This window comes from Chlamydotis macqueenii, chromosome 2 (assembly GCF_036417535.1).
Source record: "Chlamydotis macqueenii isolate bChlMac1 chromosome 2, bChlMac1.mat, whole genome shotgun sequence".
Taxonomy (NCBI): domain Eukaryota; kingdom Metazoa; phylum Chordata; class Aves; order Otidiformes; family Otididae; genus Chlamydotis; species Chlamydotis macqueenii.
The window spans coordinates 68,679,841-68,695,437 of NC_141557.1; the positions used below are offsets into that span (position 1 = coordinate 68,679,841).

The 15,597-nt window shown below is 42.2% G+C and overlaps 1 protein-coding gene and 1 long non-coding RNA gene across 5 annotated transcripts in view; one reads left to right on the forward strand and one right to left on the reverse strand.

Annotated features, from left to right (window-relative positions):
• The first annotated feature begins 241 nt into the window (after nt 1-241).
• On the forward strand, nt 242-11,309 carry RBM24 (RNA binding motif protein 24). 4 transcript variants are annotated; one of them, XM_086740194.1, is made up of 6 exons: nt 244-965; nt 1,500-1,623; nt 2,730-2,784; nt 8,274-8,325; nt 9,199-9,393; nt 10,016-11,309. In XM_086740194.1, the coding sequence occupies exons 1-6, from the start codon at nt 798-800 to the stop codon at nt 10,040-10,042; spliced, it is 621 nt and encodes a 206-aa protein (XP_086596320.1). In that variant the 5' UTR covers nt 244-797; the 3' UTR covers nt 10,043-11,309. The 4 variants fall into 4 exon arrangements, with proteins under 4 accessions (XP_086596318.1, XP_086596320.1, XP_086596319.1 ...); XM_086740192.1 differs by having other exon boundaries at nt 242-965; nt 9,199-11,309; XM_086740196.1 differs by lacking the exon at nt 8,274-8,325 and having other exon boundaries at nt 374-965.
• LOC147601687 (uncharacterized) overlaps nt 1,630-15,597 on the reverse strand; it is a 32,479-nt gene continuing 18,511 nt past the window's right edge. The window contains exons 2-3 of the long non-coding RNA XR_015257618.1: nt 2,966-3,052; nt 1,630-2,355 (exon numbers count right to left, since the gene is read on the reverse strand). This is a non-coding gene — a long non-coding RNA (uncharacterized LOC147601687). The remainder of the gene's footprint in view (nt 2,356-2,965; nt 3,053-15,597) is intronic.

Consider the following 15,597-nt stretch of genomic DNA (forward strand, 5'->3'; position numbering starts at 1 on the left):
GAGGTAAGCGAGGGTTGCAGGGGTTTCACCACAAGCCTTCGGGGAGGGATGGAAACACTTGAGGACCACCAGCTCCCAGTGGGCAATCCGGCTGGCCGGGCAACCGTGACCCCACAAGAACTTGCATCCCGGCACTGCCTATTTTGCAGAAACCCGGGGCAAACCTGCCACGGAGCCCACCCAGCCTCCCCGCGGGGCACTTCTGGAGCAGCCCCTTTGCCTGACGGCACCACGGGCCGGCTCCCACCACCCGGAGCGGGTAGAGGTCGGGGGGGCGGGCATCCAGCTGTTGCCAACAGCTGTGTGTCAGCCCCGCCTGGGCCGCGGGGTCCGCCCCGCCGCCGTCCCCGCCCCTGCGAGGAGGAGGAGGAGGAGGAACCGAGAGTGCCCGACCCGGTGGCTTTTAGAGGGGGGAGAGGCCACTCAGTTGTTAGCGCCCGGGCCCTGCGCTCGTCATCCAGCTGCTGCTTCTGCTCGTTTCCAGCACTTAGGGCCGCCGGGCTGGCTGGTGCCCGGCCCTCCCTCCTCCTTTTGCCGCTCCCTACCTCAAAACCTCCGGAGGCTGCGGGGCTCCGCTCTGCGAGGAGGAAGCTGGGTTGCCCAAGGCGAAAGGGAATCGTATCGTAACTGGGCGGCGGGAGGGGAAAACGGGGCGGGGAGCAGAGAGGAGGAAAAAAAAAATATAATAAAAAGAGCGGGGCTGACTCTGGAAGAGGGTCTCGCCGCCCAGGACCCGCACGCCCCGGCGGCCACGCGTGGGTGCAGAGCGCGGCGCGGCGCGCAGGGCCGGGCGGAAGATGCACACGACGCAGAAGGACACGACTTACACCAAGATCTTCGTCGGGGGCTTGCCCTACCACACCACCGACTCCAGCCTGCGCAAGTACTTCGAGGTCTTCGGGGACATCGAGGAGGCGGTGGTCATCACCGACCGGCAGACGGGCAAGTCCCGGGGATACGGCTTTGTAAGTGCCGGGGTGCGGGGCAGGGCCGGGGGGTGTTGGGGGGGAGAGGGGGAGCCGGGGCAGGTGGGCGGCTGTGTGGGCATCGCGGAGAAACTTCGGCGGGGGTCGCCGTCAGGAGCCGGGCGGGCTTGGGAGTGTCGGGCGTTTGGCTTTTTGCTTTTTCTCCCTTTTTTTTTTTTTTTTTTTCTTTCTTTTTTTTTTTTCCCTGCTGGTGAGCTTGGAGAGAGGCGGGGCGGGGTGCACGGGGAGGTGGGGGGGGGTATTACTGAAAAAGGAGATTGAGAGGGGAATTGCCTAATTTCTCGCAGCCTGTTGCTGCCTGATACGGCCGCGCCGGGGGTTTATCTGCCGCCGGCGGCGCTCGGCCCCCGCCCTCCGCCGCCGCTACCGGTCCCCTGCTCCCCGCAGCCGCTGGGCGAGCGGGGGCCCCTCGCCGTCCCCCAGCGCCGTTCGTGGGGGGGGTGGGGGGGTGGGCGAGGGGGGCTTCCCTTTCCCCGCGGGAAGGGACCTAAGGCGCGGCATCGCCTCTTAAAGGTCACCATGGCTGACCGAGCGGCGGCTGAAAGGGCTTGTAAAGACCCCAACCCCATCATCGACGGCAGGAAAGCCAACGTCAACCTGGCCTACCTGGGTGCCAAGCCGCGGATAATGCAGCCAGGTGAGGAAGCGGCCCCGAAGGGCTTTTCTCTCCGTTTTCCTCAGGTTTCTGATGAGAGTAAAACTTGGGGGGGGAGGGTGGGGGGAAGGTAGTGCTGTCCGGCACTTTCCTGAAGGGCACCCGCTGTTCAGGTGTGCTTTGGTTTTGATTTTTAAGTGCAGCAGGTAGTAACTTTCTGGCTCTTTTGTACATATGCCTTATTTAAAAACCCAAAGCCACCAGGAGTAAAATATCTGAAGTTCCCCAGGAAGACTTCCACAGCCCAGACGCTTCATTGGTTATTCCTACCGCTGGGAACGCGGTGGTGCTGACCATTTACAGTATCGTTGCAGGGAAAGATTGGCCTAGGAATGAATCACTTCCAATGTGTGCGGTCTTACTAATACAAACAGTATCGTAATGCAAACTCCTCAAACAGATGGGAGCTATTATGCAGACTTTAAAACGAAACGGCTCTTCCTAAGACCACATCTGAGCCAGTCCGATGTCCTAGCAGCTTCCCAAACTGCTGCTCCGCAGCAAGAGCGACAGGAGCGCAAAGTGTGTGTACAGCCTCTGAAGGAGGCTGCTCTGAGTTCCCGGTGGGCTTAGCCTGAGGAACACTTGTCTGAGTAATTAAGTGCCGACCAAGGAAAGAAGGCGTTTATGCTTGGGTGCTTGAAGAACAGAAGTGAAGTTAGGATTTGACCCCCACGCTGAGTCCTCATGAGTAGAGATGGCTCGAATTTAAGTCTGTAGAAAGTACACAAATACACTGATGAATAGAAAGTACTATATAATCCTTCAGAGGCTGAAGTTAGGGACCAGAATGGAGCACGAAATAAAATGTGAATGAAAACTTTGTGCTCGTTGTTTAGAAAAAGTCATTCTTCTAAACATCTCTAGGAGAACATGTGCTGTACTTAAGTTCTGTATGCATGCGTGTATGTGTGTATGGACTGATATAATTTGTGTTCTAATTTGTGGTTCTGCAGCCTTTCAGACATCGTCACTGGAGGCTGTTAGTGAAGGCTGTCACTCTGTGTTTGTGTGCATGTGTATGTATAGAGTAAATAAGTGGCCAAAAGAACACCCATACAGAGCATGTGATGTGTTTTTGTTGGTAGGTTTTGCCTTTGGTGTCCAGCAGCTTCATCCAGCTCTCATACAGAGGCCTTTTGGGTAAGTTTGTTCAGTGGGACCTCAAACAGGGGAGGAAGAATATTATTATTTTTTTTTTTAAAAAAAAAAAGGAAAGAAAAAGTATGATTTTTTGAAGGCCTCTTGCAGTAGCAGCCTTACAAACTCACCAGCAATGCTGAAGTTCTTAGTCTTGTAAATGTATACCCATAAACGTGCTCACCTTGTCGGTCATGTTCTAAATGCCGCAGCTGAGTCAAGTTGTGTGGGACGTGTCCCCTGCACCTAAGCAGTCCAGTCCTGTATGACCCTATGATAAAACAAGGAGGTATGACTTGATGCAAGATTGCTGTGCCCCATTTCTCTTTTTTTTTTTCAGCTTGACTCAATGTTATTTATCTCTTTCTAATCTGACAGGGATCGTTTACAGTTAAGATAACTGATCAGAAGGATATGATGATAAGAGGTGGAATAGTTCTGTTTGGAATTAAACTCTGTAACCAGTAGACTCAAACACAAACAAGCTAAAATGGTGATTAACGATGCATGTATGTTTTTTTTTTTTCATATAGTCAATAGACCTCCGTGTGCTTTTTATTTATTTATTTATTACAGTAATGAAGTGGTGTTGATAGCTAAACTGTGTGCTTTTATTTAATTGAAAGAGCTGTAGTGAAAGTTTTTTTTTGTTGGTTTTTTTTTTTTTTTTTGGGGGGGTGTCTTTTTAATTTTGTTTTTGTTGTTGAGGAGTGACTTTGCCATGGGGAGCAAAGGCCCTTTTTTTTTTTTTTTTTTTTTTTCTCCTTGCTTTCAAGCTGTAGCCTGTGACTTTTTTAACCATACTTTGTAGTGAGTGCTAAATTGTGTGACTTCTTGATTTTTAAGTAAATCAACGTATTGCTTGCATGTTCATAATTTTTTGGGGAGGTTTGTTCTTGGGAGGGGTGTGGAGCTCCTTATTAACAATGTACGTCCATCTGGGCTTTCTAATTTGAGATATTTTTTTCTTCAATGTGTCTTTAATATGTAGCGCATTTCTCCTTTACTTGAGTGTACTATTCCTAAGTAGATCTAACTCTTGCTTCTTATAGGCATATAATTAGGAGGTGAAGTCTGCTTTAAACTTTCCATACAGTGTCACTTCACTAATGCACACTGACTGAGAAACTCCTTGCAAAATAATGCATTTTGCTAATTAATGAGTAAGCTAACAATGAAGTAGGGAACAAATGTATATTGTTTATTCGACTAGAGTAGCTTTAGAATATTGTACCCAGCTGTTATGAAGCAACGATAGCTTCTCAGTATTTGATTTGTCAAAACAGTAGGAAACAGTTCCTGTCCTCAAAAGTGTAGGAAAAAGGTTTTCCTAGAAATCTTACATACTTTTAAAAGAGAGTGTTTATTCTTTTGAGACCCAAGGGGAGGTGGTGGAAAACTTTTTTTTTTTTTTCCTTCTTACAATTATCCTGTACTGTATTTTGTTTGACTTCTTTGAAGTGTGAGCAGACGACAGTGTATATGCAGTGATCAGTTTATGATGCCTGCGCTAAGGTAGGCAGGAGGCGGAGCGCATTATCTCCGGAGCTGTTAAAGCACTTGTTGCAAAGAGGAACCAGTGGCCTGCCTGGGGATCAGCCGTGGAGAGACTGAGTATTTGCTGAGCACAACAGAAAAGGAGAACCTGTGGCAATCCCTTGCTAAAAGGACTGTGCAAATGTAGGGCTCTTTCTTGCTTTCTTTACCCAGAGCCAACAATAGATCATGTAAATCGTGTTTAGGTCAGGGAAATTCTTCCAGCAGGCTGAATAAGGTTTTATTTCTAGTGCAATGTACATACATCTGAAGAAGAGGAATGTCGGTCGCAAGGTCATGTATATATGAAATTGGTCATTTTTAATCCTTGGCTTTTGCCTTTCTTTTGCTATGTGCAAACAAAGAAGATTACTAATCCTGCTTCCTCCTCAAAAATTCCTATGACCTGTACCTTTTCTAAGGAATGTAGTTCAGATTAAGATGAACAGCATTCATTAGGATGAATGTACATCTTCATTCACTATATTCCTTGACAATGAGAGGATGTGATGTGGATTGCACTGAAATATATGGCCACCTTAGAGCCTTTCTTCCTCCTGTGCCATTGCACTTTTTAAAAGTACACTTACTAAATATGCTGTGTCAAATGGGTCGTAGTGGTGATTCACTAAGAATACTCTGCTAATCCATACACAAAAGCTCCAAACATTTTGTTGTTTCTGGTTTGTTGGGTTTTTTGGTTGGTTTTTTTTTTTTTTTTTTCCTCCTATCAGAGTGCAAATTGGTGAGGTGCTGCCATATTCTGGTATGGTCAGCAGTGTTCTGATGTGGTTCCCCACCTATCAAACAAGAAACTGAAAATAATTGGATTATGTTACATTACTTTTACTGAGAAGATGCAGAAGTACAATGTTCTGAATTAAGTACAACATTATTGTGGTGGAGGGAGCCAGAAACTAGATTAGCTTCAATGCATGAAGCATTTAAAATGCTGGGAATTTTTCTTGATTCAGTGCTGCAGAGATCAATTAATCCACCAAATAACATTTCTCCCTGCTCTTTACATTCAGCATCTATCTTACTCTTGGTGTGTTTCCTAGAAAGATGTTTGATCACAGGACTGATTATCTATACAGCTCTCTTTTCAGGATTGTTTATTAAAATACTATCTCTGAATTCAATAGCAATTTATGGAGGGGGAAGATGACTGCCTCCTCAGATAGTCTTTCTCATTTTGCTTATGTAATTTTTACTTTAATATTGGTGGGAAAATACAAGGTTATACAGAGGTACTGGTGTAGGATAAAACTTGTTCTACTGGAGAGATTTTTTTTTTCCTTTATTTTCCGTCTAAAACTTGTACCTCAATCAAAATGAGAACATTCCCACTGTTTTTAGTAAGATCAGAGTTAAATCCAAAGTTAAGTTCATTACCAAATCATTAGCTGATACTGCCTGCTTTATATTATCTTCCAAGACTTAGGCAATTCTGCCTTTTTTAGGAGAGAAGAAAAAGCCCTCTCTTGAGCTTATGATCAAAAGACCTGTATAATATTAGACTATGGATAACCTGGAAAGAGGGAATGAAGCCCAGACAGTCAGAAGTTAACCTGCAAAATGCTAAATGTCCTCTTAATGGTATCAGGCACAATTTTAAATGGAAGTCTTTTAAGGGTCTTGTATGTCTTGCTCTTTACGTAACCTATTTCTGCTATGAGGAAAGCTGTGCATTGATGAAAATGTACTCTTTAATTATGCTTACAAAACCAGATGATGCCACGCTAGGGCCAAAGCAAAACATGTTGTTCAAAGTTAACTATCTCCTTTCACAAGAATTTAATGGTGAGAGTCAATGATGTGCTACTACTGCTGAATTTCTATGTGCCACAGCTCTCTTCATTAGCCTACAAAGTTCTTTCTTTCCTCTAAAACAATTAGCTTTCACTTTATTATTGCTCATGGGATTATTTTTGAGGTCTTAGTTAAGTGCAAATATTCCGTTATAACAATGAAGGTCTTATAGAACATGGCAGAAGTGTATGCCATTCAATTTTGAATATCCCCAAACTACAGATACTGCTGAAGTTAAATGTGGCTTCCCTTTTTCGTTATTGCAAAAGCATAAAACAACGAATATGTGTTCCAAAATAACAACTACTGCCAGGAAAGAAAGTTTAAACCATGTATAATTCTCTCACTCTTGCTTTCAAAAGTAAAGCAGCAGCTTTTATTTAAAATTAAGAATCCTAAGGATATTCAACATAACTGGGATTTGCTATTTCAGCTTTTGACTTGGTAGAGCATTAAAAGCAGTTGAGTTCTGAATGTCTGAGACCTACATGTGCTGGCCTCTGCAGTAGGTAGAAATTTACGTTGGCCATATAAAGCCATTTTACTCAACTCAACAGTTGTAGCATGACAGATGATCAAAAATAGCCCCACTGCAGCTTCTGCTGTCAATCATCATGTGTGAAATGGCATGGTGGTGAGGAGCCTGCACAGGGTTTATGTTTATTGTAGGGTAAGAAGTGGCAAACAGATAATGTTTCATAACTTCACCACCTGTTAGTTTCTTGGCTCAAATAAAACAAGTCACAAGAGTTTAAGTGGGAGCACATGTATCTTTCTGTCTTGTTCAAGGATAGGGTCGAATGTCCTAACGTCTTCAGAAAATCTTAGTAACATCAGTTCAGGACAACACAAGCATCTCGATAAGCTTGCTTACTGTCTCTTCTGTTAGAATTCTCTCTTTCATAAATGCTGTATGTAAAGATCCCTTTGATGTGCTGTTAAATGAACTCTTAATGATGCAGAAGAGGCTCTCGGTGGCTTTGAATTTGGTTTTATACCTCTTCCCTTAATACTTAAAAAACCATGGTGTTATATTTATTAGGATTGCACTTGATTGGTAACCAATACAAAATGCTTGTTTATATTCATCCATTTTGTATGGAGAGCTCAGGTAATGATGTGTATTTAAATGCACAGAGCCAGCTTAAGTATGCTTCAAATGCACTTCTGGCTAATCACCTCATAAATTAGGTGAGTGTTAAAAACCCAACTTATGGTTTTGTTTTATGTTTTCTTTCCCTTCCCAATTCCTATTTGTCACTTTTTTTTTTTTTTTTTATTTCTCCCTTCACATAGTAGGAAATGAATTCATTGACATGTTGGGTTTTTATGATTGTGGCGTTCATGTCTTAAACACGGCAACTGAACATTTCTCTCTGCTAATACCCCTGTTCAATCAACTGAGCTCTTCATTTCTTAAAAAGAAAACTAGGCTGTTCTAAAGCCTGACTATCACTTATTTTAAACTATGCTTTGCTATGAATCTAGTTGACAGGGCCCCTTCTGACTGAAATGTTTCCTTGTTGACCACCTAAGTAAATTTTGAAGTTATTTTAAAATTGAAACAAACAAAAAAACCCCATTCCATTAAATCTTGAATTTGGAGAAAAGAGGACAGTTTTTACCGTTGCAATTTGCATCTGTGCTTACAGTGCGCTAAAAGGTTGGTGCAGTCACTAGAGTTGTCTGTAAAGGTAAAGTTCAGTGTGGAATAGTAGTAAATCTGCACAATCTGTAAAGATTCACTGACTGGAAAGGAGTTGCATATATGAAGGACTTCTCTGTGGAAATCCAGATGCAAGACAGGGCTATGAATGTAAAATGAGAATTATATTGAGTATATCATTTTTAAAAATCATATTATATGATAAAATACAACAATATGAGATGAACATGTATGTACATTTGTGTGCTAAGAGAACGATATGACCAATTTTCAAAACTGAAGGGCTAAGTAAAGAAGCCAAGGAAGCAAGTTTTGTGACTTGGAGAAGATGGGAAAGTGTGTACTGATCTGTTCAGAATGGTTACTTCTTAAGCCATAAATTTGTGGGGTTTTTTTTTCTTTTGTTAAGCACCAGATCTATTTAGATTTAATCCTATGCCCATTTCCCAAAAAACTCTATGCTGTATGTCTTGCATAGAAATAAACAAGCTGGCACAAAACAGGACATCAGTGGCCTGATAATCAAACAGGTTTGACCCTTGTGTCCTTACAAACTTTGTAAAAGTGTGATGCACATGTACTTAGGAGTCACTGTTATGGATTTTAATAGCATCTATGTAGCTTCCCCTCAATGGCCTCTTGTGACGGAGTGAGCTGCACTATCGTTCGTTTGGAAAGTGTGATTCTTGCTGTGTTTACCACACTTGTGAACTTTATTTAAACTCCTTTGTCGCCTGTGTTGGTTTTTTTTTTTTTTCTTATTTTTAATAAGGGTGACTGAGGTTGCAGAGAAATTAATGTGTGCTGAGTCTGCATAGCAACTTAAGTAGGGTTGCCACAATACACTCTTCCCCCCCCGCTCCACGAGAAGACTTTACATAAAGTCAGGGTTCAACCGTTTTGTTGCCTTATTGGCTATTGTCAAACTCATTGTAGTGATGCTGTCAAACTGCTCAGTTACTAATAATAAAAGTATTGCAGGAAATAATTTTACTAAGAGTCGAGTCGCTAAGTGAGAAGCAGGGTAGTAAAAATGACTTAGAGCTGTTTTGAAAAACAAATACCGCAATTTTCCAGATGGAATAATCAAGCTTACTCCTTTATAGTTGTCTTAACACTGACATTGGTACTCCTGGTCCTACTAAAGATTTTAATAGCGTTAAACATAATATCCTCAAGCAGCATTGAACACTCCTATTTAACTCAGCTATAATGCTGTGCTTTGGAGCAATGCTTCTCTTCGGGCCAGTGAACTGATAATCAGTCCGTTCAGCCTAGTTATTGTGGCAACCCTATGCACATAACAACAACTAAATTGAGTTTGTTTTAGTTCGGAGTATGGATATGACGCTTAGGCGCTGACTCGCGTATCAACTCTAACTCCGTCTCCCATCTTTCAACAGGATACCTGCTCACTATGTCTATCCACAGGCTTTTGTGCAGCCCGGAGTGGTAATTCCCCACGTTCAGCCCGCAGCAGCCGCTGCTTCCACTACACCCTACATCGATTACACCGGAGCTGCCTACGCCCAGTACTCGGCTGCCGCGGCCGCCTACGAGCAGTACCCGTACGCTGCCTCGCCGGCTGCCGCTGCTGGGTACGTGGCGGCGGGGGGCTATGGCTACGCGGTGCAGCAGCCCATCACCGCGGCCGCACCTGGGACGGCTGCCGCGGCCGCTGCCGCTTTTGGCCAGTACCAGCCCCAGCAGCTGCAGACAGACCGTATGCAATAGCAGATGGACTCCTGAAGGAAGCTCTTTCTTTCTCTTCCTCTTTTCAGCCTTCCAGTCTAAGTAGTTAATCAGAGACAATTGATATTAAAGAAGGAGCTTTAAGGATAGCGATGCTATTGCGAAACTAAAGATTTTTATTCCACTGTCTTCATACAGTATGCATCCAAATCATGTTAGAGGGGAGGGGTAGTGCGGCATGTCTAGTTTCAAGTATCAAGCCAGAAGAAAATGGGGGAAAAAAAAATACTGTACTGTCATGAAAGAGTGGCAGGAGTAGCAATGGGACTTCATGTTTTCAAACAAACAAACAAGAACCAAAAAAAGCAAAGGTGTACTTTTTACAGTATCAGGGAAGCAAAACTGCCTTTTATAAGTAAGAAAATGGTATTTGAAAAGTTTGAACCAGGGAAAAAACTGAGTCAGCAATATGTAGTCTTTATCCATTTTAAGAGGAAACAAGCTTAAAGCACTGATTGTCCTTTCTAGCTTTCAGAAGTTGTCTTCGTGAGATAGTACCTTCTCACTGTCTCACTAACGGGCATCGAACAACCCAAGGAAGATGGCCGGCTAGTAAGATGGCGGACAGGCACCAAAGTTATTTTCTTCTCTGTCCTCTGGATGAGTGGAACTATGGAGCAAGTGATGTGGAAGTAAGGGGTGCAACAGCTGTAGAGACAATCAATAACACAGACAGTTCTGGACAGAACACATCACTCGTGCTCATGTGATGAGCTTGTCACATCCTAATCCCTCGCCCCATCCTGTTTCACTTTTGGGAAACTTTAACTGCTGGTGTCAGCTATTCTGATTCTAAAATAGGATCAGCCCTTTACTACAACAGCCTTCTCTTTCTATTTATTGCATCTATTCGTAACTTGTGAATAAAGGCAGGAAGAAGCTTAATGAATTAAAATTTTTAAGAACTGTTTTAAGGGAATTTTCTTTTCTGAAACCATTTGTACAATTTTAATATCTATTTCAGGATTATATTTAAAATATTTATTAGCAAACATACAGTACACAAGGCGACTTTTGTTACCAAGACTGCAGTTCTTGAAGGGTTAATGGTATGTGATTTATACTGTGCCTTAATTGTTATGCTATTTAAAAAGAAATATTTATTTTGAAAGTTTTACTATGCTGCGCTCTAAAGAAAGCGACTTTAGATGTGACACTGTAAAATTATGTATTCATCTCATGGCATAAATTATTTAGTAGGCTTAGATGTAGCATATTAAATATTAACCTAATTAACTAAGGATGTTGACTTGGATTTATTTAAATTCAGTATGTGCACTGTATGAGGGTACTCTTAAATTAACACTTTTTAGGTTTTTACATAAAATATTGCTAGTTCATCCTTTTTCCCTCTACTAGGTTTTCATGTAGACCTCTCAAATACATTAGTGCCGTTTTCTCACTCGTGTATGTAGACTGACTATTTTTCCCTTTGCTAGAAAATGCTGCTTTACATTGTCCTGTGAAACTACAATACTTGCAATTTTTATTCTTGACCGAAATGGAATTTAATATTTTACACTGTATTGGATTTTTTTATACTTGAACAATTTCATACAAGGGAAGACAGGATAGCATTTTTATGGACTTTATCCAATGTCACTGGATTTATTTTAAGTATTCTGAATACTAGCCAGTGTTATAACATAGACATGACTCTCCTGTGCATATTATTTATTCATTATGTATATTGCTTTACAACATTTCAGATCTCTTAATCTATTCACTCGTATTAAAACAATTAAAAAAAAATGTTGTCGCATCCTGTTTAGTGATGTTCTTGCTCAAATTCTCTTAGATCTTGTTCAGTTAAAAGTAGGGGGGCAACCCTTTGTGTAATTTTCCTGGTCTGTGGAGTGAATTACCAGCATATGCATTGACTTTAAATACATAGACTGATACGAACTGTATTACATGGAGGAAATTCTGCAGAGAAGATGAAGAAGATCCGTCCTGTTATCATAAAATAATTCAGAGTGGAAAGGATTTTGGGAGGTCTCAGGTTGCTTATGGCTTTGTCCAGTCAGGTCTTAAAAGTCCTGCATGTGGAGACTGCATAACCCCTCTGGGTCATCTATTCCACTACCTAATCATCCCTGCAGTGTCATTTTTTTCCCGTCTGTCTATCCAGAGCCTCCCCTGTTTGTTTATAACCTTCATCTCTCATTCTTTGACAGACAGCCCTGCCCTGTCTTCTCTGTAACCTCCTCTTAGGCAGTGGAAAGTTGCTATTCTCTTTCGTAGGCTGAACAAACCTCAGTGCCTCAGCCTCTCCTCACAAGCCTTGTGCTTCAACGTCCAGCCATCCTGTTGGCCCTCCAATGGTGTTGTTCAACTTGATCAACAGCTTTCATGTACTGGAAGACTCGAGACTGGACCCACTATGCCAGCTGTGGTCTAATGAGTGCTGAGAGAGAGACAATAATCAATTCCCTTGATCTGCCATCTGTGCTCTTGTTGATACAGTCTGATGTACTTTCACTGCTGCCAGAGTCTACCACTGACTCCTGTTCAGCCTGCCCCAAGCCTGCTATGGTCCTTTTCAGCAGAGGCTGCTACCAAGCCAGTCATGCCCTGGGGTATGGAGGGGGTTAGTCCATCTGACATAAAGGACTCTCTATTTGTTCTCACTGAATTTCATGAGGTTCCTGTTGGCCTAGTTCTCCAGCAAGTGTAAATCCCACCAAATGGCTACATAAACTACACCCTCCATCTAGTATCATCAGTCCACAGACCTGATAGTACTGCATTCTGCATCTTCCTCCAGGTCATTGATAAAGATACCCGACATGACAGACCCCTGAGGAACTCCACTGTAACCAGCCTCTAGACAGAGCATGAACCCTTTTGACCAATGATCCATTTTTTTGCCTATCTAGACTGGACCATTTGAAATTGGATACAAGCATTCTGTAGGAGACTTTGTGGAAAGCCTTGCTAAACTCAAGGTAGACAACATTCTCTGCTTTCCCCTCATAGACAGATGAAGTCATCTCATCACAGGAGGCAATGAGTCTGGTCTGGCATGATTTACCCTTGTAAATCCATGCTAGCTATTCCCAAACACCACCTTCTCCTTCACATGCCCAGAAATTACTTCCAAGATTGCTCACTCCGTGATTGTTCTGTAGTTCCCTAGATTGTCCTTCTTGCCCTTTCTGAAGATGAGTGTGTCATCTGCCTTTCTCCAGTCATGGAAGACCTCCCCAATCTCCATGACCTTTCAAAGATGACACTGAACATCCTCACAATGACAACAGCCAACTCTGTTAGTACCCTTGAGTGCAGCCCATCTGGTCCCATGGACTTAGGTGGAATGAGATTCTTTAAGAGGTCCCTGAATCAATCCCCTTCCACACCCAGCAGTTTCTTTTGTCCTTGAATCCTTCCTACAGGTACCAAGTGATATTATAAAGAACATAAAGTCCAGGGCACCTTTTTGCATATAGTACTTGAACTGGGAAGTATTGAAGTAGCTGCCCAGATCCAGCTGATGATGGATTTGTAATCTTTAGGAATACTCGACATTTCAATATCAGTCCAAGCCACTAATGACCAAAAGCAGTTGCTACCTGATGCCTGAAAGAAGCCTGTGTGAAATACATTACAATCTTGGCGAGTTCTTTGAGGAATGGGAGGCATGTTCACATAATCTTCATATTGAAATTAATTACTGCAGCTGTCACTCTTACAGGGACTTCAGCAGAAACACAGGCTTGACCAGAATTTGAGCTCTTTCATCCACAAAAGTGTTCTTTTTCATCTGCAAAAGAGGGCAGAAGTGAAACTGAAGTGATAGAAAAGACTTCTCCTGGTCTCGGGGTCAGACTTCATTTCACCATGGAGGATTATGAGACTCAATTGTCCAGAACTGTAACATCCTGGGCTGATGCTGTCATGTTCTGTTCTTAATGAGTGTTTATATAGCCTGGCTTCTGAGAAGTGTTGCTGAACTGCCTTTTGCAATCTGACCTTAAGATCTGCGACCTTGCAGAGCGCAATGTAGTGTTCTTTCTGCTAAAAGAAGCATCTAACCACCCAGCAGGGAGGTGAGTCGGAAACAATAAATGCCATTTTCTACTTTGTTCTCCCATTTCCCCACTCCAGTCTTCCCAGAGAGGGTCTGCCTACAAGACATGGTATCAAGTAGAAATTAAAACCAAAAGTCCCTCTGAATGGAAGATAGAAGACACTGATGGCTCAAGAAACTGTGTGGCACAGTAACCTATTATTTGATATAGGATGAAGAAAGCATCTTTGCCCTACTTCTATGCACCCCTGGCAATGTCCCTGGGGCGTCCCCTGCCTCCATCTGGAGGTGACAGACTCCCCAGGGTGCGGCGTGAAGGGGAATGCTTGCTGCCCAGGAGGGGGACTGTGTTGTGGTAAGCCACGACAGGAGCAGAATAAAAGTTTATGCTTCCATTTATAAAGGTCAGTTGCATGCTGGCTCTGTAACTTGACAGAATAAGTAATCTCAGCAGAAATGTTAATGTGCAAGCTCCACTAGCAGACCTAGCTTTGGGCATACAACATGAAGACTAACTCTTGTTTTTGCTAAGTGGGTAGCTGAGCAGACTTTTGTACATAAAATACACCTCAGTAACACCTCGCATACTTGAAACGCCAATAGTTCATATTACTAGGACTAAAATAAAATAACTGAGAAACAGCAGCACTTAATTGTCAGATATGTGAATACTCAGCAAATATGTTAGCATTTTACTTGAGAGATGGCATCTATGTAAGCAGCAAGAAACTGCACACAATGCCATTTCCAGTTGTGGCTCCAAAACCTCCAAAAGAGATTTGACACTGAAAAGTGATCAGTGCTGAGTTCCTTGCAGAGGGAAAGGAGGAAGGAGAAGTTGAAACTAGGAACCATTGCTAAGGAATGTGTAGATTAACAAAGGTGTAATACCTCGAAAGGTTACTTTGATGACCTGGCTGCTAGAATTGTAGATTTTCCTAATATTTGTATTTTCCTATTAACGAGTGAACATAATTGCGCATTACTAGAGTTCATTGTATCTAATTTTTATTGGATTTTTCAAACACATGAAAGGACTATCTTAGGATTAAAATAATGGTGCAACCATTAAAATAATTGAATTTAAAAATTAAATAATTGAACCAATGCATTATTAAAATAACAATGCACCTTTTAGTCTTGTTCATCAGATGCTGAGACATCTCAAACTGAGCAATTCCCTAGTTATGCTCAAACTTTGTGAGAAGAAGCATTCTCTTCTGAACCTATGTTTCAGTTCTAAAGAGCCTGCCCATATGATTGTCTTCAGTTCAATGTCAATTTATTTTTCAGGTTTTTTGTAGAAATAAACATGCAAGCAGTGTATTCAGATAGCAAAGTATGTAACTTTGGTTTTGTGTTTTTCTGTGTGCTCGAACTCCAAACTACTAGGTTGTATTTCCTCAAACTAGCAATAAAACAGGCTCTGGGCAAAGTCTAACTGTAAAAATCTCAGGCCCTTAGGAAATTTTTAATGAAAAATTTATGAGCAAGTAAAAACTGAGGATCATGATGGAATTTGGCCTTGTAACTATCACCAAAATACAAAGTGCTGTGAATGGGATACAGTGAGAAGAGTGGGAAGAAGGAGATAATGCCAGAAAAGGAGAACTACTCAGCCTTATACTACATTTAATATTGCCACATATTACAGCCTATTGGCTAGCAAGACTATCTTACAAGATGCATGCTAGATGTTTACATCTAGCTGTTCTTTGTATATCCCTGAAAACAATGGGGAAATGCTCTTTTAAGCTAGTTTACTACATTCATGCCACCACATTATTTGGCATAAGGATCCCAAGGAACAGATTCATTATATTGTTATGTACTACATTCAGCATAACCAAGAAAACACCTGACAGCAGCAGCAACTCAAGATTTTTAAGGACTTTGAAAATAGCGTGGTTATGTGTGAATTTACAAAATGCTTACTATGATTGATGACTGGGCTTTGGGGGCTTGTTTGCAGATTCTTTATTTTATTCCAAATCCCAGTCTAAAATTATGAGAAAAAATA